Source organism: Loxodonta africana, chromosome 1, assembly GCF_030014295.1.
Source record: "Loxodonta africana isolate mLoxAfr1 chromosome 1, mLoxAfr1.hap2, whole genome shotgun sequence".
NCBI lineage: Eukaryota > Metazoa > Chordata > Mammalia > Proboscidea > Elephantidae > Loxodonta > Loxodonta africana.
Genome location: NC_087342.1, coordinates 196,052,979 through 196,076,658, shown reverse-complemented (window position 1 = coordinate 196,076,658; position 23,680 = coordinate 196,052,979). Strand labels below are relative to the sequence as shown.

Below are 23,680 nucleotides of genomic sequence, written 5' to 3'. Positions count from 1 at the left end.
TTCAAGGGCGAAATTCATAGAACTAATATTAATCTTTTAAAATAATATTTTGTTGAGTTTTTGATGAACGTTTACACAAGTTAGGTTCCCTTTTGACGAATTCCAAACAAATTGTTCAGTGACATTAGTGACTTTTATCACAATGTGTCAACATTCTCTTTGTGTTCTGTTTGTTCCATTTCCAGTACTCTAGTTTCCCTGTCCCCTTATCTTCTCATCTTTGCTTTTGAGTAATTGTTGACCTTTTGGTCTCATACAGATAGTTTTTAAGTAGTGCACCAATCTTATGGGCAATATCCTTTATTTTGTGTGCTACTCTGCTATTTCACAAAAAGGTACTCTCAGGAGATAGGCTTGGTTCTAAGTTTAAAGAGTGTCTAAGTTTTTTTAAGGGTGATTAGTCTCAGGGAGTCCTCTGTTCTTTGTTCCAGTTTGTCTGGCTTATTCTTTTGTTTTTTAAGATTTTTAGTTCTGTCCCACATTTTTCTCTCATTTTATTTGGGACCATCTATTTATTGTGACCCTGGTCAGAATGATCAGTGGTGATAGCTGGGCACCATCTAATTTTTCTGGTCTCAGGGTAGATGAAGTTGTGGCTTGTGTAGACTTCTTTCTTTTTTGAGCTTTTGGTTAACTTCTTACTGTTTTGCTTCTGGTGAGTAGAGAACCATAGTTTGTCTTAGAGAGCCATTCATAAGCTTTTAAGACACCAGATGCTACTCACTTCACTAGGATGCAGAACATGACTTTTGTGAACTTTGTTATGCCAAATGACTGCGTTGTCCCATGAAGCTATGGTCGTAATCTTTCAGACCCAGAAAACCAATCTTCGCAGGTATTTGGTTATGTCTGTGGAGTATCTGTATTTTTGTCTTCAATGAATATATGTGCCTGCACCCACATATTCGTATTTACACATATGCTGGTGTTGTAGTGGTTAAGAGCTATGGCTGCTGACCAAAAGGTCAGCAGTTCAAATCCACCAGGCACTCCTTGGAAACCCTATGGGGCAGTTCTACTCTGACCTATAGGGTCGTTATGAGTTGGAATTGACTCGACGACAATGGGTTTGGTTTTTGGTTTTTATAAATACTTCTATTACCTGAACCTACCCATATACCAATATGCCTATACCCATCCATATGTGCTCAAACACTCATTTTTACTTTGGTTGTGCTGTGGTCACTACATCCATATTCAGTGTCAATTTTCCCATCACCAAAAATTACAAGTTTCTATGATCTAAAGTGTACCCCCCCCCAACCAACAACCTTCTCTCTGGTAAACGCTAATGAACACTAATCTCTCTATATCTATTCTTTTCTTATCTTCTTATAAAAAGAGGAATCATACAATAATTGTCCTTATATGCTGAGTTATTTCACTTAGCATTATGTTCTCCAGGTTCATCCATGTTATAATATATTGTGGATCACACTGATCACTTTTCTAATGATGAACACCCCTGTAACCCTTGTATGAATCCCACTTGATCATGGTATGACCTTTTTGATATATTGCTGAAGTCAGTTGGCTAGAATTTTGTTGAAAATTTTTACATTTATGTTCATAAGGGATAATCCATACCCATTGCCACTGAGTTGATTTTGACTCATAGCAACACCATAAGACAGGGTAGAACTGCCCCATAGGGTTTCCAAGGAGCACCTGGTAGATTCAAACTGCCCATCTTTTGGTTAGTAGCCATAGTTCTTAACCACTACACCACCAGGGTTTCCTTCATAAGGGATATTGGTCTGTGATTTTCTTTTTTAAATTTTTTTGTGGTGTCTTTGCCTGGTTTGGTTTATGGTGGTTTCACAGAAAGAATTCAATAACATCCCTTCCTCTTCTATATTTTTGATGAGATTGAGTAGGATTGGTTTCAACTTTTTTCCTGGATGTTTGGTAAAATTCTCCAGTGCAGCCATCTGGTCCTGAGGTTTTTTGTTGTTATTGTTGTCAGTTTTTGATGACATCTTCGATCTCTTCTTTTGTAATGGGTCTGTTTAAATTTTTTACCTCCATTTGTGTTAGTCTGGGTAGGCAGTGTGTTTCAAGGGATTTGCTAATTTCATCTAGGTTTTAAAATTCGTTAGAGTACAATTTTTCAATCTGGTATGATCTTTACCTCTGTTGGATCAGTTGTAATGTTGCCAATTTCATTTCTTAATTTAGTTATTTGCCTTTTCTGTTTTTTTTTTTTTTTTTTGGTCAATCTAGCCAGTGGTTTATGTATTTTATTGATCCTTTTAAAGAATCAGCTTCTGGTTTTGTTGATTCCATTTTTTTTTTCTATTTTATTTATTTCAGCCCTGATCTTCATTATTTCTTTTTTTCTGGTAGATTTTGGCTTCTTTTGTTCTTCCTGTTCTATTTGTTCAAGTTGTCAGTTTAAATTAATGATTTTGGACCTTCTTTTTTTAAAATGTAGGTATTTATTGCAATGAATTTCCCTCTGAGTACTGCTTTTGCTGCATCCCAAAGGTTTTGATGTGTTGGATTTTCACTTTTGTTTGATTCAAGGAATTTTTGACTTTTTATTTCTTCTATGACCCAATAGTTCTTTTTAAAGTAGTGTATTATTTAGTTTCTGTAAGAAAAGAAGAGAAAAGAAGAAATGTACTTACTTTATTCCTTATTTTTCCTATTATTGATTTCTAGCTTCATTCCGTTACGGTCAGAGAAGATGGCTTGTGTGATTTCAATCTTTTTAAATTTGTTGAGACTTGTTTTGTGTTCTAGCATATGGTCTGTTCTAGAAAATGATCCATGTGCACTGGAGAAGAATGTGCACTGTTCTGATGATGGATGGAGTGTTCTATATATGTCTGTTAGATCCAATTGGCTTATGGTTTGATTTAAGTTCTCAGTGACCTTATTGATCTTTTTAGATATTCTACTCATAATTGAAGGTGGTGCATTGAAGTCACCGACTATTATTGTAGAATTGTCTACTTTTCCTTTCATATTAGTCAGTAATTGTCTTATGTAGTTTAGAACATCGCTTTTAGGTGGATATAATTATAAACATAAAAAACAAACAAAAAAATTTTTTTTTGTTTTTTATGTTTATAATTATGTCTTCTTGCTAGATGAATCCTTTTATTATTACTGGTTGAATGGAATATTTTTCTCCATCCTTTTATTTTCTGTGTTTGTGTCCTTATGTCTAAGGTGTGTTTCTTGTAGACAGCAAAGGAATGCATCATGTTTTTCTATCCATTCTGCCACTCTCTGCCTTTTGCATAGGGTGTTTAGACCATTTTCATTTAAGCTTATTACTGAAAATGAAGTGTCTGGCTCACTCATTTTATTTGTTTATTGAGTGTTTCGTATCTTCCTTGTTTTATTCTGATTTTTCTGTTTTTGTTTGTATTTGGCTGCTTTATTGTGATAAGCCTTTTTGCTTTCTTCCTTCTCATCTTCAGAATGTGTTTTCTTGGTGATTTCTTAGTAGTTACCACATATATTACATTATACAACTTAAAATTGCAATAACACGTAACATATGTTTTAACATGTAACATATGAACAACAGTTAACATACAACCTTAGCATAATAAATCTATTCCTGATATCCTCCTCCCTCCCCCATTTGTGCTGATGTGTCTCTATTAACAGCAATATAAAACCTATATTTGGCAAGTTTACTTAGTACTTATTTCTTATAAACTTGATGTTGTATTGTTTACAGGATTTAACTGAGTTTATTCCTTGAAATTATACTATACTTGGTCCTGATGATCGCCCATGTTGTTGAATTTTTTGGAGATCTCGCGCTCTCTCTTATTGTATTTATTTATCTATGTATTTTTTTCCTATGTGTAGATACAAGTATTTATTTAATGCTCTTGCCTTTCCATTTGAAGTTTTCCCTTGAATAATACTTACAAAGTTTTTCTGGTAGTGGCAAATTTCGAGAGCTTCTCTTTGTTTAGGAATGTCTTGATTTCCCTCTCAGTTTCTGAATGACAACTTTGCTGAGTAAAGGATTCTTGGTTAGTAATAGGTCCATTGTCTTCTTGCCTCTAGAGTTTCTGAGGAGGAATTCACACCTCTGCTTATGAAAGGCCCTTGGTATGTTATATTGCATTTTTCTCTTGCTGCTTTCAGAATTCTCCCCTTGTCTTTGGTTTTCAAGAATTTTATTAAGGTCTGCAGAGTTGATCTTTTTGTATTTCTTCTAATTGGGATTCATGTAGCTTCCTGTATTTGCAGGCTTGGTTCTCTGTTCAGGTCTGGGAAATTCTCTCTGATTTTCTCCTGGCAATTTGTTTCTATGACTTTATTGTTGTCATGGTGTCTGGGATTCCAATAATTCTAATGTTAGATTTCTTAATTGAATCTCATATTTCCATTCAGCTTTGTTCACTTTTCTTTGTTCTTTTCTCTTGTTTCTCCTGAAACTTGATCAGTTCAGTTATTTTGTCTTCTAGTCCATTTATTCTATCTCCTATCTCTTTGACTCAATTGTTGAGTGTTTCTCTTGCTTTTTCTAATTTACTTTGTTTTATTCTTCAGTTCCAGTAGTTCTCTCTCTCCCTTTTTTAAAATAAATTTTTAATTTCCTTGTTGAGTCTCTCATTTTGTCCATCCATTTGTTTCCTGACCTCTGTTAGTTTGTTTTTTGTGTGGTTTTTGCTTTCTTTAAAACATATTTACCACTATAGTCTGAAAATTTTTGATTTGTTTCCTAAGTCTGGCCTCCATAGGGGAAATTTCATTTTCTTTGTGTTTTGCTTTTGATTGGTCCTTCTTCTCTCTCTCCCTCTCTCTCTCTTTTTTTCTTTTGGCTGTTGTTTTCTTTTTTAACTTTAAATTTTGTGTTCTAGTTTTTGTGGGATAATTTTCTGATTGGGTGCCCTGGTGGCACAGTGGCCAAGTGCCCATCTGCCAAACAAAAGGCCAGGGCCTAGACCCACCAGCTGCTCCATGGAAGAAAGATGCACCACAAGGCTCACAACCCTGGAAATCCCACAAGGCAGCTCCACTCTGCCCCACAGGGTCTCCATGAGTCAGAATCAACCCAGCAGCAGTGGGTCCAGTACCTTCTCCTGAGAATCACTGGAGAGCACTCTTATCCTTAGGTTTTTTTTCAGTGCTGATTCAGGAGTCCTCGATACTTGATCTCTGGAATTCAATATGCATCATGGGGGGGAGGGGATAGCTGACTGCAGATAGTGATGTAAGTGGTGGGACTCTAGTTTTCTGTGGCAAAAGTTGGGGGCTGTCTATGACTTTCTCTCATGGGCGTCCCTGTACTGGCTCTCCCACAAAGTTCTGCTGTGGGCAAGGAGCCTTCTGAAATATTTCCCTTGCTCTGCTGCCCTTGTAGTTCCTTCTGGTCCTAGTGTCCATCCATCTCAGGCCTCAGCCAGATTCAACAGCACTATCTTACATCACCACAGGCTCCCTTCATCCCCTCCCATCTGTGCAGCCTGTGAAGTCCCACGGCCAATCTGCACTCTTAAAAATTGGGCTACAGCTTCCTTAGATTAGCTCCCTTTCTGTGTTGCCTGTTTGGGATGTTGCCCAGCCTTGTCCCAAAATGGCTGCAATGAGCAAGTGATCCACATGTTAGCAGTGAGGTTCTCCCAGCTTTTGTCCACCTCTGCACCTCCCCTGCCCTGCTTCTGGACTCATCCCAACTCTCCAACTCTTCAGCTGTTGTATGGAGTTCTGAGATCTCAGCCTATGCTTATTTTTATTTGTTGTTCAGTAGGTTAGTTGCTGGGAGAGTAAATGAGAATGTCCTCTCCCTTCACCACCTTGCTCCGCCCTCTCCTGAACTTGTATTAATCTTCAAGGGATCTGGCTAAGCGGAATCAACTACCAAATTATCATCTAGATAACATTTTGCAATGAACTTTTTCCTTATCATGACATTTATCTTATTATGAACTACCACTTACATAGGCTCATTATCACTTCTGATTTGCTCCTTTTCCAGAAGATGAAAGAAATCCTCTCTTTAAGATTTCTTTGTAGAAAAAAATTACTTAAGCCACATAACTTCTATTTCCTACAAATACGTTTCACCTTTGGTTCTAAAGTGTCCCTCAGAGTTAGAGGATAGGTTAATCCCTGAAATGTTTTAATCTGAAGCAAGAAGTTCAGGATAGTTATGGAATCTACATGAGGTCATTTTGTGAAAACAGATTTTCAACTTCCTCAGAACGGGCAATCCCCTGCTACTTTCTGGTATTCATCCACTCACTCATTCATTTATCAAACATTTATTAGAATCATGGACAATAATGTGACACCTTCTAACCTATGCCAGAAGCCCAAAATTTCTGTCCAGGGTGGTTAAAAGCATCAGCTCTAGAACTAGATTGACTTAAGCTGAACCATTGACTCCACAATGTATCTGCTTTCAGGCTTTGACCAGTCATTTAACCTCTTTGAATCTCATTTTTCTCACCTCTGAAGTGGGGATATTGATGCCTACCACATAGGGGAGTTGTAACGAAGGAATACGATATATATATAAATTGCTTAGAGTCCTTAGCTTGCTATTTGGCCAAGACTTAGGGGTCCTCTCCATGCAAATGGTTAAGCACTCAGGTGCTAACCAAAAAGTTGGCAGTTCGAGTCTACCCAGAGGTGCCTCAGAAGAAAGGTCTGGTGATTTACTTCTGTAAAGTCAATCACTGAAAACCCGATGGATTACAATTCTATTCTAACACACAAGAAGTTGCCAAGAGGGAGAATTGACTTTTCAGCAAATGGTTGCTGGCTCTCCCTGCAGAAATCCAGTTTTGCCCTCAGTTGCCTCAGTGACTGCTCTTAAGTAATTGAAACAGCAGAAGCAAATGGATGGAACTTTCTGACTCTGAGAGTATTTATTCATTTAATTTTAGCAAAACAATGCCCAAAGTTTTAGAGCTAAACAGTATCAAAAGACCACCAACAAAGGTGGTAGCCTGCTGTTTCAGTCCCTTTAAAACTTGCCCTTCCCTAAAGGCACTAACCTTGTAGCTGTTCCTGCTGGATATGTTTAATTAAATGTTTAAATATGTTTAAGCTGCTGTTTGCTGATGTTTTAAAATTATAAATTATCCACTGATGTCATTGTTACAATTGGAGAGGATTTAGTTTTCTTATATGCCTATTCATTTACTCCCTTCTTTCAATATAATTGACTCTTACATTAAATCAGTGTAAACATTCTACATTGTCCTTGCTCACTGTTTACATCATTATATAAATACTGTCTGCTGTCAAGCCAAGTTGTGTATTATGATTATGTTTCTTTTGGTATGTCTTTTTTATTAATTCTTCTGAGGATGTTTTAAACCATAATTATCAATGACTTAAAATTCCAATTTGAAATGTGGGATGGGAAAGCCAATGTAAAACCCACAATATTCTAATCTTGAAAGTTTTAACATAATCTGCCCAGAATAACCTTACCCAAAAACCAAACCAAACCCACTGCTGTAGAGTTGATTCCCACTCACGAGATCCCACAAGGATTCCGAGGTTGTGAATCTCTACAGGAGCAGACTGCCACATCTTTCTCCACGGAGCTGCTGGTGCTTTTGAACTGCCAACCCTTCTGTTAGCAGTCAATTGCTTTAACTACTGCACCACCAGTGCTCCTTACTTTTAGTAAATTGATGACTACATATTCAGTATTTCATTTTTTTCCCATCCAGCTACCTAGACGATAATTTTAGTAGAGAGATGGATATATTCATATTGATATAAGCCAACCCAAGAGGTCAAGTGACTTTCCAAGCTGATATTGACTGAGCCTCTTTTAACCAACCCCTTGCATATCAAACATATAATAATTTATTAAAAAATATATTTTATATAATCATATAGTTCTATGATTATATATGATATATGATTATATGATCTCTCAGACATGTGGAACCAATTTGGTAACCTTCTAAAGTTTGCATCTGATAAGCTGTCCATCAGTTTATCAGTTGTCATAATAAATCAGAGAAGTCAATGGCAAGGATTCTGATGGCTCCCCTGTAAGAGAATTAGATTGGAACTGCTGCTTCCTTAGGCATGCCTATTCCAGAGTTTGCTTCCTGAACAAAGAAGAAAATATCAAATGGATTTCCCCTCACAACCTTAGTCTAGTTCTTGGCTTCTTTGGAGACAAAATTTCCTTTAAATCTAATGTACTCCCAAAATTCGGTAGGAAAATTGGACATATATATACATGTGAGTATTTATATATTTTCAGGTTACTTACAAAGCACTGGTTGACAAATTTAGAAAACTCCTATTAGGTCAATGGAGAGATATAGAAGAATTAGAAAATATGGCACCTGTCCTTGGGGAGTTTATAAGTTAGTGGAGAGATAGAGTTATAGGAACAGTTACAAAGTCATATACTAAGAAGAACAGCATAACTCAACATCAAACAATTCCGTATATGTATTTACATTTATAAGATTGTTTTAAAATAGCATATGGTAAAAATGTGAATAAAGTGTGGTTAATTGAGAAATCTAAGGTTAAGCTAGCTTTTACAAAGGCATGAATTAAAAAAAAGGAGAGGCATGGGGATACCATAAGTGGTGGATGGTTATAGTGGAGGATGGTAGAAGACTAGTGTGAAGAGGAGAGTGCTGGCCTGGAGCAGGAGCTGGCACGCAGCTCACTGTGTGGGAGAGAATTCATGGTGGACCTTTGGCCTAAGGATCAATGAAAGTGTTTAGATTTTATACAGCAGTGTGCCCTAAGCCAAATATGTAGTGCCTTGGTGCAAATTAGAAAATTTCATCCCTTCTCCAAGGCAGTTTACTAGTATCTGCTGAAAAACTTCTATATCAAATACACAAATCTACAATGACATCAAATGTATGTGATGCCTACTAGGGTTGTGCTATGCACAATCTATACATCATACGCAGCAGCCCTGGAATTGGGAGCCAGTTTATATTCTGATGCAGGGGCAAATTTTAGTGGAAGATCACTCTGGTTGTTGTGAATATGGGTAAGAGAAGACAAGCTTGGAGTTTGCTACAATCTACATTTATGATAGAACAGTAGATTAGCTATGCGGCCGTAGCAGTGACTGTGTAAACAAAAAGGACAGATCCGAAAAATGAAAGGAAAAAAAGATTTGGCAGGATTTGGAGACAGATTGGATGTGGAAAGTGATATATGGAGAGGAGTTAAAAATAACAAAGTCATGAAAAGCGTAAGTATTTTGCAAAACAAACAATAACAAAAAAGAAATTGGGATGAACAAAATCATCTATCCGTCTGTGTTCATTATGGATGATAATATTATATTATGTTAATGGGTATAATTCACTTTTATGATAAAAGTAAAATACAGAAATAATTTAATAGCCGTTTCTTCAATTCTGTTTTACTTAATGATTTTGTTTTACATACTAGAGGTTAATAACTTTATTCCTTTGTAGTATTAATACAGTTTTATTACATTACATTTTCATCTTGGGATATTTTGACATAAGAGGTACTTCACTGAAGTTTTATTATAATTTCTTATCCACTTGGATAGTCCTTTGTCTTTTTAATATTGAGATTCTTAAAGAATCTGGCCCCTATATTGAACCCGCTATCTAATGCAGGACGCTGGGATCTGTGGAGGAGGGATGGGCAGCTGCACAAGGAAGAGAGCTAGGCAAAATCTAGAACAGTATCCCTGTCCCTAGCTCCTGCCAGTTGACTTGTTAAAGTTCCTACACCCAGTCTTTCTCCCTCCCCCCATTTTTTTTAATCCCTCAAATTGTCTGCATTAAGTAGGCAATCATTAACTTTAGTGACAATGACTAGGGACAGCATCCTTTCTTTAACCTTCTGTACCAGTCTAGCTTTCTTTCCTGATGGTATTCCTCCGCTTCCCTTTCCCCAGTTGCTGTCACCATTTGGGAAGTGTCCTATATCTTATTACTTATTTTTCATAGATATGAAAATAATTTCATGAATTATTGTTCATGGAAACCCCTGGTATCACTCAAATCAAGCCCATGCTTTGCAGGGAGGCATGTTACTGAGAAAGCCTACCCTGATCTCAAATGTCAAATTAGATTTTGTCTGGGATGGGTCCAGTGCATGACAGACACTCAGTGACTGTCACCTACATCTCAATATCCTTTTCCTCCTGCTAGGGGTTGTAGTAGAAAGCACAGAAAGGAGTGAAGGGGCACATGTTTGCAGACAGATTTTTCAAAGACTTATATTATTAAGATAGAGGGGAATTATGTTTGCAGCCATTGGAATGAGGTACCAAAATGGCTAGATAATGAAACCCATCTTTTGTCTCTCTTGGATAAGATTTAAAGCTGGACTGTAGGCCTGAAGGCTTGCTTGCTTTGGTCCCCAAAGCATTTTTAAAAGAAATTCAATTGTAATACCTTTAAGAAAAGTGCTCTCTGGTTTAACACAGTCTCCACGACCTTATCTGTCAGGTTCTTGAAGGCATTTATATTTATCTCCAGTATACAGGCACTTACTTGCATAAATATCACTCTTAAATTTTGATTATGAGCACAAACAAAACAGATGAGTTTTTAGCTGCATTGCTAATCTTTCATAGCACAGGCCTTCGTGTTTTGCTCAGACAATACAAAGGGACTTTCTGCAAGGTTTGTGTCTTGTGCTTGACTCACATCGTACGGTTAGATATGACAAGCACAGCCACAGAGATCTCAATAGCTCCTGCTTTTCCATGTTTACCACTATATTGTTACTTTTCATTTCTCCTCCTAAACTCAGCCCAGCTTGGTTTTATTACTTTGACTTTCTCTGTTCACACTCCAAAGGGAGAACAAAAACTCTATAGGAGGAATTAGCAATTTCATCAACAGGAAAAAATATTGCTTTGTTCTCGAGACTATGGTAGGTCAGGGAACTCTGGCTTGGTTTCACCCATTTAGTCCATTATTATTCATCAGTGGAGAAGCTTCTGTTTATCTTTCACACAGCTATCTATGGATAAGCTGATTCAGATAATCAGTAGTATGAGATTTCAAAAGGTGTATCTTTGATAATAAAATCATGCATTAGTCAAAATTTAACCCTTGTATCATACTTTGGTTTAACAGCATATAGTATTCCTGTTTATTCTCCTTTCGTAATATGAAATAATAACATGGACTCTCAACAGATTAGTAATTGCAAGTGTATTACATGCATGATCACAGATCTCTCTTGACACACCTTTCTGGACTAAATGACTGAGTGTTTAGAGAACCACAGTATACGAGGGAAGTGTTGATTGGTTTGCCAAAAATTAACGAGTGGAATAGTGTCTGGTACTGTTCTGTGTGTTGAGCATCACTGTATGTCATGCAATACACTGATTTAATATGTCTGAGCTTGGGAATTGGTCTTTTGTTTCATGTGAGTATCATCCATTTTACAGAAAGGTTACGCATTTGTTCCGAAGTAATTAAATAATTTCACTTATTTTGGGCAGAGACAAAAATTAGGAGTAAATTAAGAAGTTAAAAAAAAATTCTAAATTTACACTATGTAAGATTTTTTAAGATTGGGTGTCTGATTTTAAAACCTTAGTATTGTCAGACTTCTAATATACTATCCTGTACTCCATTCCTTGCCCTATACACATTTCATGAGAACCTCAACTGGCTATTTTATTGACAAAATTTCTTATCTGTCTACAAAGTAGTATTAATTCATTTAGTGGCATCCATTCATCTTCTAACTCTTTTGATCATCAATTTGCACCAAGCCTACATTCATCAGCAAAATAATTTTTATCTCCATGGACAGTCCATCACTGTATTGTAGATTAGCTTCAAATCTCAGACTTGCACAAGGGCAAATTTACCTTTAACAGATGTATATTCAAAAATTAAAAAGCAAAACAAATTGCTCCTGGCAAGTTCAGTCTCCCTTAAGGCAAGGACAGAATAAAAATGGCAAGAAGCAGCACTAAGTCATTCATGGCTAACGCTCATGAACTACCTAACTGAACTGTACTGAATTGAGCCAAGCAAAGAATTAGAAATATGGAGCGTATACTGGGCCCACCATTTTTATTCCTTCTAACTCCAGGCACCATATAGAGAAAAATGACTAAATCTCTATTTTAATAGCTGCTGTCAGGAGTTTTGCTCTGTAGGGCCTATTTCAGCAGTTCCTGGTGGTAATATATGGTATTTTCCTGATTAACAGCCATTTTAGAACTTGTATAATTGGCCACAAATCAGGGAAATGTCATAATGTAGCAAGAAAACATTGCCATCTCTGTCATAGCCTTGGCTTGGTTTCTGGAGGAATTATTACTTGAGGAGTTTGTGGGTTTTCATTACTTTAAATAATGTACTACCTGAAGTATAAAAAAAGACATTTAAACTAATGAAAATTTCTGTTACCTAACCCTTTCTACCATGGCTGTCATTAGATTTATTTTTCCCTTAGAAAAAATAGTTTTTTTTTCCCTTGGAAAAAATCCCTTAAAATGGAATTCTTTATCTTTATAATACCAGTGCTTGTGGGGGGAAATAAAGGCAAGGAAAGGGATGGGAATAGAGTATGAAATTGAAAACCAAAACACCACCAGGGTTTCCATGAAATTGAAAGGGACATCAAAAAACTCAGTAGTCAAGATAATATCTTAATGATTATTTAAAAAAAATAAAAATTAATGCAAAAAATTTGTGATAAAAAAGATATCAAAATTTTAAATAAAGACAGGATTCATCCCTGCACCTGAATTGCTCATTTCATGTGCCTCACTGACACTGTTCTCAGCCTTGGGTAAGGGTATTATAGATAGGAAGGTTGTTGTTGAGTACTGTCAAGTTGATTTCAACACATAGTGACCTGATGTGACAGAGAAGAATGTCTCCATAGGGTTTCCTAGGCTGTAATCTTTTGGAGCCCTGGTGGCACAGTGATTAAGCACTCAGCTCTTAACCTAAAGGCCAGAGGTTCTGGAACCCACCAGGTGCTCCAGGGGGGAAAGATGTGGTAGTCTGCTGCCATAAAGGTTACAGACTGGAACCCTATGGGGCCGTTGAGTCAGAATCGACTGGATAGAACACAACAACAACAACAAAAACAATCTGTATGGAAGCAGATCACCAGGTCTTTCTCCCGTGGAGCCACTGGATGGGTTTGAACAGTGAACCTTTCGGTTGGCAGCGGAATGCTCAATTATCATGCCATCAGGACTCCTTGGATAGAAGGGAGTGATCACAAAATGAGATCTACTCCATCCATCCAACAGGAAACCAGGTTTTCACTTTTTTGAGACACTCTTCAGGTTGTAATTAGAGCTATCTCTTACACAGAATTTGTGCATAGTGAGTCTTATTTTACCTGTAATACACAGTCCAAAACATTTTACTACCAAAGTGCCATCTATAATGGAAACAGATCTTGTAATTTCACATCAGCCTTTACTGGAGACCAAAGGTTACTAGTTTAAAGTATGCCACATAAAAATGATTATAAAATATCTTCTTAAGATAAGACCAATACCATTCCTTATGTAAAACAGAAAAAAAATTATAATTATTTCCTAATTTGTGTAGTCACTATGACACACACTAGAAATACAAAGTCAAAAAACTCTCTCTCTGTCTTCAGGAAGACAGAAAAATAAATCCATGATTACGGTGGTTTGGCAAGTCTCTGAGAAAGGTATTCACAGAGTACCAAAACCAAACCCATTACTGTGGAGCCGATCCTGACTCATAACAGCTGGATAGGACAGAATACAACTGCTCCATACGGTTTCCAAGGCTGTAAATCTTTATGGAAGCAGACTCCCACATCTTTCTCCCATGGAGTGACTGGTGGGTTTGAACAGCCAGCCTTTTGGATAGCAGACGAGAGCTTAACCAGTGGACCATCAAGGGTTCCTACACACAGAATGGGTGCCATGTAAATTGAATGGGGTGTTAAATTTCCTGGAGAAGATTACATTTGGACTAAATCTTAAAGACTGGTAGAAGGGAGTTAGATGAAAGAGGACGGGAGATAAGGCATTCCAAGGAAAAGGAATAACATCATGAAAGCAAGGTGGCTTGCAATGTTAGGATATTTTGGAGGGCTCATGAAAATTAGGTAAGGATAGAGAGATTGGGGCATACCAGCAAATGGTAAGGGATGAGAATGGAGGGAGAAACAAGAGGCAATTCTAGGTATTCACATGTATAAATTTGCTATGTATAAATTTATAAAACAGCCACATTTAATAATATATTCTTCACATAAAACCCATACAATATCAAGGTAGATATTTTATGGACTTTAATCCTTGAATTGAGAAAAAAATACATGAAAGAAATGTATGTACTTAAAAAACTTTGAAAACTTTTCAGGAAATGTGTTACACTAAGAAACCTGAAAGTTTCATGAAGACATTTATGCTACATCTGCCTGATCCATTTCTCATTGACTTTTTACATCTGAAGCCAAAACAAAGCAGGTTTTTGTGTTCATAAACACTTATAGTTCATTTTAAAAATTACTATACTTTAAATATAGGTGAATTGATGCTATAGAAGTTAGGTTTAAAAATGATGAAATATTACCTGATGCAAAATGAGAAACAAAGACAAAATACTGTAAAATTAATGAGAAAGGTTATTACTTGTGTTAAATCCAGATAATAAAATAGTCATAAAAAATCATGCAGAAACAATTATATTCCTTCGATAGTGTGGTAAAATCTCCTACCAATTACAACTACATTTAACCTGAAAATAATAATAAACAGAGGCCACACTAACCTTTTACATTATTTGCTAACTTCTTGGCTTCATTAAGAATCCTGAAGCTTTTCTGAAGAGAGGCTTTGGCACCTTCTTTCAATAAGCCCTGAGGACCTGTTGCCTGTGGACAGAAAAAGAAGTGTCATATATCTAACAACATAAAATTATTGAGTAGAGATGTCAATTATTGAGTAAGAAAGAGTTCTGGGCTCCAGATTTACATTTGTAAAATTTCAGCACATAGTTGATAAGTAAAGTTAGTGAGATTGTTTACTGGGAGAAAAGAACCCAGAAAAGAACTTTTAGGAACACCAACGTTTAAGAGGTGGGCAGTGGAATGGGGCTGGCAAAGTAGCTAAGGTTTCAGAGAGGTAAAAGAAAAACCAGGAGAGCATATTATAGAAGTCGAGTCATCTACAACTGGCTCAATACATGATGATGGTTGGCTGCATTGCAAGGAGGTTGTTGTTAGTTGCCACTGAGTTCACTCCTACTCATGGCAACCTTATGTAAGCCTGAACCTGCACTATCTTAATCATTGTTGGTATGTTTGAGACCATTGTTTTTACTATTGGGTCTGCCATTCTCATTGAGGGTTTCCCTCAATTTTGCTGACCCTCTACCTTGTCAAGGAGCCCTGGCGGTGCACTGGTTAAAAGCTTGGCTGCTAACCAAAAGGTCAGCAGCTAGAAAGCACCAGCCACTCCTTGGAAATCCTATGGGGCAGTTCTACTCTGTTCTACAGGGTCATTATGAGTTGGAATCTACTCCATGGCAATGGTTTTTTTTCCTACCTTACCAAACATAATTGATCAGTATTATCATTTATTAACTAAAAATGTCTTCTGATTTTATCCCTAAAGACATTTCACTGGTGTTGTGGAGTGGAGTGGAGGAAGTTGAAAGTGAGCGGGGAGGGGTAGATTTTCTGTATATTCTATACCATAGGTATTGAAATGAGAAAGAACACTGCTCCTTTTAACTGCATTTCAAATTACTAAGACAAAACAAAAACTTCTAAATGGCAATCCCTGAGTCCAGATTATCTTCTAATTAAGATGTATTTGTTGAAGTTTACATGAAAAGAGGTGACACAAAGATAACAGATTAATGTCAGAAATGGATTGTTTAGCTTCAGTGTCTTGTAATCCATTTTAATACAGTTTGCTCCTTGGTAATCCATCATATAATGTATTTATATTAAGGTATAAATCAAATAAGACTTAATGTGTAAATTTTAAATTGGAAAAGTTTTCAGGTTGCAAGAAAGGCCAGAAATGCTAATTACTTTCTGTTGAAGTCAAGCTGCCTCTCGGTCTATGTACAGGTTCCACATGAGCACAATAAAGCATTCTGGAATTCATATTCTTTGCAATGTTATCCATAATTTGTTATGATCCACACAGTTGAATGCCTTTGTGCAGTCAATAAAATACAGGTAAGCATCTGACGTGTGACATCTGACATCAGCAATGATTTTCCTCTTTCCACGTCCTCTTCTGAATTCTGCTTGAATTTCTGGCAGTTCTGTCCATGTACTGCTCCAACTGTGTTTGAATTATCTTCAGCATAATTTTACTTGAGTGTGATATTAATGATATTATTTAATCATTTCCATATTCCATTGGATCACCTTTTTTTTTTTTTTGGAATGGACACATATGTGGATGTCTTCCAGTTGGTTGACCAGGGAGCTGTTTTCCAAATTTCTTGGCATAGATGAATGAGTGTTTCCAGCATTGCATCCATTTGTTGAAACATCTCAGTTGCTATTTTATCAATTTCTGGAGGCTTGTTTGTCACCAATGCCTTCAGTGCAGTTTGGACTTCTTCCTTCAGTACCATCGGCTCTTGATGGTATGCTACCTCCTGAAATGACTGAACTTTGAACAATTCTTTTCAGTATAGTGACTGCATATTCCTTCCACCTTCTTTTGATGCTTCTTGCGTCGTTCAGTTTTTTGTCCATAGAATCCTTCAATATTGCAACTCAAGGCCTGAATTTTTTCTTCAGTTCTTTCAGCTTGAGAAATGACCAGCATGTTCTTCCCTTCTGGTTTTCTAACTCCAGGTCTTTTGCACATTTCATTATAAAGGTGTCTTGTTGTTGTTGTTGTTAGGTGCTGCTGAGACAGTTCCGACTCATAGCGACCCATATGTACAACAGAACAGAACACTGCCCAGTCCTGCACCATCCCCACAATCCTTGCTATGCTTGATCCCATTGTTGCAGCCACTGTGTCAATTCATCTTGTTGAGGGTCTTCTTTTCCTCTGACCCTCTACTTTACCAAGCATGATGTCCTTCTCCAGGGACTGATCCCTCCTGATAACATGTCTAAAGTATGTGAGATGCAGTCTCACCATCCTTGCTTCTAAAGAGCATCCTGGTTGTACTTCTTCCAAGACAGATTTGTTCGTTCTTTTGGGAGTCCATGGTAATTCAATATTCTTTGCTAACACCACAATTAGAAGGCATCAATTCTTCGTCAGCCTTCCTTATTCATCATTCAGCTTTTACAAGCATATGAGGCAATTGAAAACACACATGGCTTGTGTCAGGTGCACTTTAGTCTTCAATGTGACATCTTTGCTTTTCAACACTTTAAAGAGGTCTTTTGCAGCAGATTTGCCCAATGCAATGCATCTTTTGATTTCTTGACTGCGGCTTCCATGGGTGTTGATTGTGGATCCAAGTAAAATGAAATCCTTGACAACTTCAATCTTTTCTCTATTTATCATAATGTTGCTTATTGGTCTAGTTGTGAGGGTTTTTGTTTTCGTTATGTGCCTTAGTAACATTTTTTAATGTCAGTCACAAACTAGGAAAGATTATAAAACTTGCTACTGTTTGGTCAAATTTATTTTAAGGTAGTATACCAACAGCTTTCATTTAAATAGTCCAGTGCCCAAAGAACAGATGAGTATACAATAGTATGAGATCTGCTATAGGACATATTGGCAATATCTACAGATGAATAAAAAGAGGCATTGTGCATCAATACCCAGTACTTGCAAAAAGAGCTGTTCTTACCAACTTGGCAAATTATTCTTTGAAAAATTGGCAGTGCCTTCATCTGAGAACATAGGAATTCTTAGTCCTACAGTTTCCCTAAGGTATTAGATATAGTAACATCACATAAATATCATTTATCTTGAAAAAAAAATAGTGTAAAAATAGTACATAGTCAATGCACTTTACTAGAAAAAGTATGCTTCAGGTTCTATATATGTACCAAATTTATACATTGTTCTTACTTCCTTGGTTAGAGGTTTTCTGAATCAAAACAGATTACAGACAGGAAATTATAAAGAGAGAAGGGTGAAGATTCTCTAAGCAGGCACATGAAAATAGCAGAAGTGACAGCTGACAATCTGTCTGACAATGAGGAAAGAAAAGAAAACTCTAAAAAGCAGAGAGAAGAATTTTTAAAGCTCTGAAGTCCAAGTCAATTTAGGTAGGAGTAAAATGGTTTTGCAGGTCTCAGGAGATGCCAACTTTACAGTAATAAAATAAGTAATGTTAACAATGATGATCCCGAGTCATCAAGAAAACATGGGACATTCATAATGGTAGATGAAACCAGGTAACAAAACAAAACAAACAAACAAACAAAAACACTTTTCCCCACCACCTGGGGGTGTACAAGCTTTTCTGTAAGAACATAAGCCGGAAAGCACTTAAAAATCATACTTTTAAAGCTAATCTTGGATATGCAAAGTGAAGCACAGAGGTTTACGAGGGAGAGAGAACTGACTTACTGCATGTAAGAATATTAAGTGGAAGAAGACAGAAAAGAGTGAGAAGGGCCAAACAACAAGGAAAGAGGCCTGAGGTGTGGAAATTGTTGAGGGCCTATGAACAGTGAAAACCAATATTCAATTAAAAAAATTTTTTTTTATATTTTTCAGCAGCTTTATTGGGGTATAATTGGCACACAGTAAAGCATGTACTTTCAAAATCTATAATTTAATAAGTTTTGACATATGTTATGGATTGAAGAGTGCCCTCCAAAATGATATATTGAAGCCCTATCCCCTGTACCTGTCAATGTGACCTTGTTTCGTAATAGGGTTTTTTCTTTGTTATGCTAATGATATCATGGAGAATGTGGGTCCTAAACCTAACCCCTTCTGAGTGGTGTCTTATAAAAAGGGAAAACAGACAGGGAGAGACACACACAGAGGGGTTGGGGGAGACTCCACCACTTGAGAATCTTATCTTCAAGCCAGGGAATTCCTGGGGCCACAGAAACCACATGAGACCAGGAAGGGCCTTCCCATACAGCCAACAGAAAGCATGGCCCAGAATTCAGACTTCTAGCTTCCCAATCTGTGAGACAATAAATTCAGCTCTTTAACTCACCCACTGTGGCATTTTTGTTACAGCAGCACTAGGTAACTAAAAACATATATACAACCATGAAACTATCACCATAATCAAGGCAGTTAACATATCCATCACTCCTTTTTAATCCTTTCCTTCCACCCCTCCTTGTCTTTCCTCTATCCCCAGGCAAATAGTGATCTACTGTCCATCACTATAGATTAGTTTGCATTTCCTAGAAGTTTATATAAATCATTCAGTATGTACACTTTCTTACCTGGCTTCTTTCTTTCAGAATAATTATTTTGATACCTATCAGTGTTGTGTGTGCATTAATACTTCATTCCTATTTTATTGCTGAGTAGGAGCTCATTGTATGGATATACTCCATTTATTAATGGACATCTGGGTTGTTTCCAGCTTTGGCTTTATAAATAAAGCTGCTAGAAACATTTTTATACAAATCTTTGTGTAGACATATGCTTTAATTTCTCCTGGGTAAATACCTAAAAGTGTAATGGCTGAATCATATGGTCATATGGTAGGTATATATTTAATTTTTTAATAAACTGCCAACCTGTTTCACAAAGTTGTTGTAAAAAACAAAAACAAAAAGCCATTGTTGCTGAGGCAATTCCAACTCATACGGACCCCACAGGACAGAGTAGAACTGCCCCATAGGGCACCCAAAGAGTGGCTAGCGGATTTGAACTGCCGACCTGTTGGTTAGCAGCCAAGCTCTTAACCACTTCACTACCAGGGAATTCCCACAAGTAGTGCATGACACAGTTCCATTTGCCCCACATCTTGCCAGTACTTGATATACCCAGTCTTATTTAATTTTACATATTTTGATGTGTGTGTACATCATTTTAAGTGCAGTGGTTAAAGTGCTGGGTTGCTACCTGGAAGATCAGTGGTTTGAAACCTCCAGCCACTGGTGAAAGGTGTGGCAGTCTACTTCTGTAAAGATTTACAGCACTGGAAACCCTATGGGACAATTCTACTCTCTCCTAAAGGGTTGCTATGAGTTGGAATTGATGGGATGCCAGTGGGTTTGGTTTGGTTGATACATTATTTTGATTTTTAACTTGAATTTTCCTAATGACTGATAATGTTGAGCAGCTTTTCATGTGCTTATTTGACATCTTCTTTGGGAAACTATTTAAAACTTTTGTGCAATTTTTTTATTGATTTATTTGTTTTCTTTTGAGCTTAGAAAGACCTTGATACATAATCTGGTTACAAGTTCCTTATCAGATATGCAATTTGCAAATACATTATTCCATTTTGTGGCTTCTATTTTCATTTCCTTAATAATGTTTTCTGAAAAGCAGAAGTTCTCAATTTTGATGGAGTCAGTTTATCAATTTTTTTTTTTTTTCTGTTAGGGACCATGATTTTGTTGTTATATCTAAGAATTTTTGTCTTACCCAAAATCATAAGGATTTTTCTCTTATGTTTTCTTCTAGAAATGTTATATATTTTAGATTTTCCATTTAGGTCTATCATCCATTTTGCATTAATTTTGGTATGTGGTACAAGATACAGACTTAAGTTTTTTTTTTTTTTTTTTATTCCAGCAGCATTTGTTGAATAGACGATCCTTTCTCCATTGAATTTCTTTTGTACGTTTTTGAAAAACCAATTGACCCTATATGTCTTGGTCTACTCTTTATTCTATCTAATTATCTATTTGGCTATATTGATGTCAATACCACATTATCTTGATTAATGTAGCTTTATAATAAGTATTGAAGCCAGGAAGTTTTACTCTTCCATCATTTTTCTTCTTTTCAATTTCATATACATTTTAAAATCCACTTGTTAATTTCTACAAAAAAAAAGATTTTGCTAGGATTTTGAGTGGGATTGCTTTGAATCTGTAGATAAATTTGTGTAAAATGAACATCTTAAGAATATTGAGTCTTCTGATCCATGAACAGGGCATATCTCTTCATTTTATTTAGGTGTTTTTAATTTCTCTCAGTAATCTTTTGCAGCATTCCCTATATGGGTCTTGCACATTTTTTTTTGTCAAGCTTATTCCTAAATATTTAATAATCTTGATGGTATTGTAAATGGTATAACTTTTGATTTCACTTTCCAATTTCTCTTTGTTAGTATGTAGAAACATGATTATTTTTATATATTGATCTCATATCCTGTAACATTGTTAAACTCACTTATTAGTTCTAGTAGCTTTTTACAGATTCCATTGGATTTTATGCACAGACTGCCATGTCATCTGTAAGTAAAGACGATTATACTTCTTTTTCAATCTGGATTCCTTTTATTTCTTTTTTCTTGCCAAACCAGCCTTAGAAGAAATACAACCAGAATGCTTGTTAGGAGCAAGGATGGTGGGACTTGGGCTCACTTTCTTCGGACACTTATTCCAGGAAGACCAATCACTGGAAAAGGACATTGTGTTTGGTAAAGTAGAAGGTAAGCAAAACTGGGGGAAACCTTCAGTGAGATGCATTTACACAATAGCCACAGCAATGGACTGAAACATACCAATCGTCATGAAGATGGCTCAGGACTGGGCAAAAGTTTGTTCTGTCAAGCATAAGGTCACCATGACTCAGCACCGACTCGATGGCAACTAAAAACAGCAACAAGCAGTGCAATAACAACATTTCACTTTGTCAAATGTTTTTCCTGCTTTGGTTGAGATGACTATATTTTTTCTTTAGTCTGTTAATATGGTAAATTACATTGATTGATTTTCAAATATTATACCAATCTCACATTGTTGAGATGAATTCTACTTAGTCATAATATATAATCCTTTTTAGATATGGTTGTGTTAAATTTGTTATAACTAAGAACTTTTACATCGATATTCATGAAGGATACTGGTCTGTGATTTTATCTTTGTCTGGGTTTGTATCAGAGTAATACTGTCCTTATAGAATGCGGTGGAAATTATTTTATCCTCTTCAGTTTTTTGGAAGAATTTATTATATCTTCCTTAAACGCTTGGTTGAATTAATCAATGAAGCTATCTGGAAATGAATTTCTATTTGCGTGTGTGTCTAAGGTTTTCAACTACAAATTCATTTCTTTAATAAATTAGCTATTCAAGTAATTTCTTTGTGTGTGAGGTTTGGTAGTTCGTGATTTTCAAAGAATTTGTCAATTTCATCTAACTTATTGAATTATTGGCTTAAAGTTGTTCATAATATTGCTTATTATCCTTTACTACCTGTAGAAGCTATAATAATTTCCCCTCTTCTATTGCTGATATTGGTAATTTATGGCTTTTATGATTTTTTCTGATTAGTCCAGCTGGATGTTTATCAATGTATTGATCTTTCATAGGATCCTTGTACTTTCATTCAGCAACACACCTGAGTGGTTGATAGACTTCCTTGCTGCTTAATGTCTTATCTTTTTGCATTTCTGAATATTGCTTGCTTTTTGTTTGTTATGCTTATTGCTTTTCAGGAAGCTAATTATTTCCTCCTGGATCCTCAGTCCTGGGGGGAGGGGTGGGAGATACAGTAGTAACAGGGTAAGAAAACAAAGAGATGCAGAGAAGTTTGTAGCATGAACTCAAGTATTTCAGTTCCTCAGGACTGCAGGGAAACCCTGGTGGTTTAGTGGTCAAGAGCTATAACTCCTAACCAAAATCCACCAGTTCAAATCCACCAGGTGCTCCTTGGAAACCACATGGGGCAGTTCTACTTTGTCCCATAGGGTCGCTATGAGTTGGAGTCAACTTGACTGCAATGGGTTTGGTTTTTTTGGGTTTCAGGGCTATAGAGTTTGTGAAGGGCATTGTAGTAAGGTGAGGCGATTATGTAGGTTGGACTCAATTTCTGGAATGTGAGAAGAAAAACTGGGCAAGGCAATATGGAATCACTGAAAATTTCTGAACAGGAGAATATCAGCGTTGTAGTCCAGGAAGATGAATTGGGCAGCTGTGTGGAAGGGAAGAAGCCATAAGTGGGCTATTATAATAGTGTAGGCCAGAGAAAAGAGAGCTGTGACCTTGGGCAAGGGCAGGGAAATAAGACATTTGGATTCCACTGGTGTGGAGGAATCAGATAGGTCTCATTCCTGTCTAAAATTGAAAAAAAAAAAAAAAAAAAATGAAAGAAAAGTGCTGATGGCATACACCATCAGTAATAAGTCTCCCAACAATACAGGTTTAAAAGACATGCCTATCATATGGTAATGGAATGGAAAACACTAACGTGTTATGGATGAACAGAAATGTTTCAATTCACTGAAATTTGGAGAGACCCTTTTCCAACATTGCTTAGTAAGTCGCTGAAGCACATTAGCAATCTCTACACAGGTGATGAAGCAGAATTTCCAAGCTAATTATACTTAATACATATTCATAAACAGCACGTCTGAGTTTCCGAGCTGTGTCTACAGCTTATGTGAAATATAAATGAGGTTCTGAGAATTGCAAGATATTTTGTTCCTTGCTTCTCACAGGTTGTATTTTTATAAATTATACGTTCTTGGTGCTCTGTGTGTACACATATATGAATATATATACAAATTATATATACATTTTTATTATAATAAGTCCTACAAAATAGAAGCTTAGATATATGTAAGTTGCTGTATGCTTTTGTTAGTTACAAATCATTTACTGACTATATGATATAATTTACAACTTCGCTCACTCAGAGGAA

The 23,680-nt window shown here is 36.4% G+C and overlaps 1 protein-coding gene across 1 annotated transcript in view; it reads right to left on the bottom strand.

Annotated features, from left to right (window-relative positions):
• LAMA2 (laminin subunit alpha 2) overlaps positions 1–23,680 on the bottom strand; it is a 559,790-nt gene that overhangs the window by 98,564 nt on the left and 437,546 nt on the right. The window contains exon 41 of the mRNA XM_064294826.1: positions 14,715–14,817. Coding sequence (XP_064150896.1) covers positions 14,715–14,817 — 103 coding nt within the window. The remainder of the gene's footprint in view (positions 1–14,714; positions 14,818–23,680) is intronic.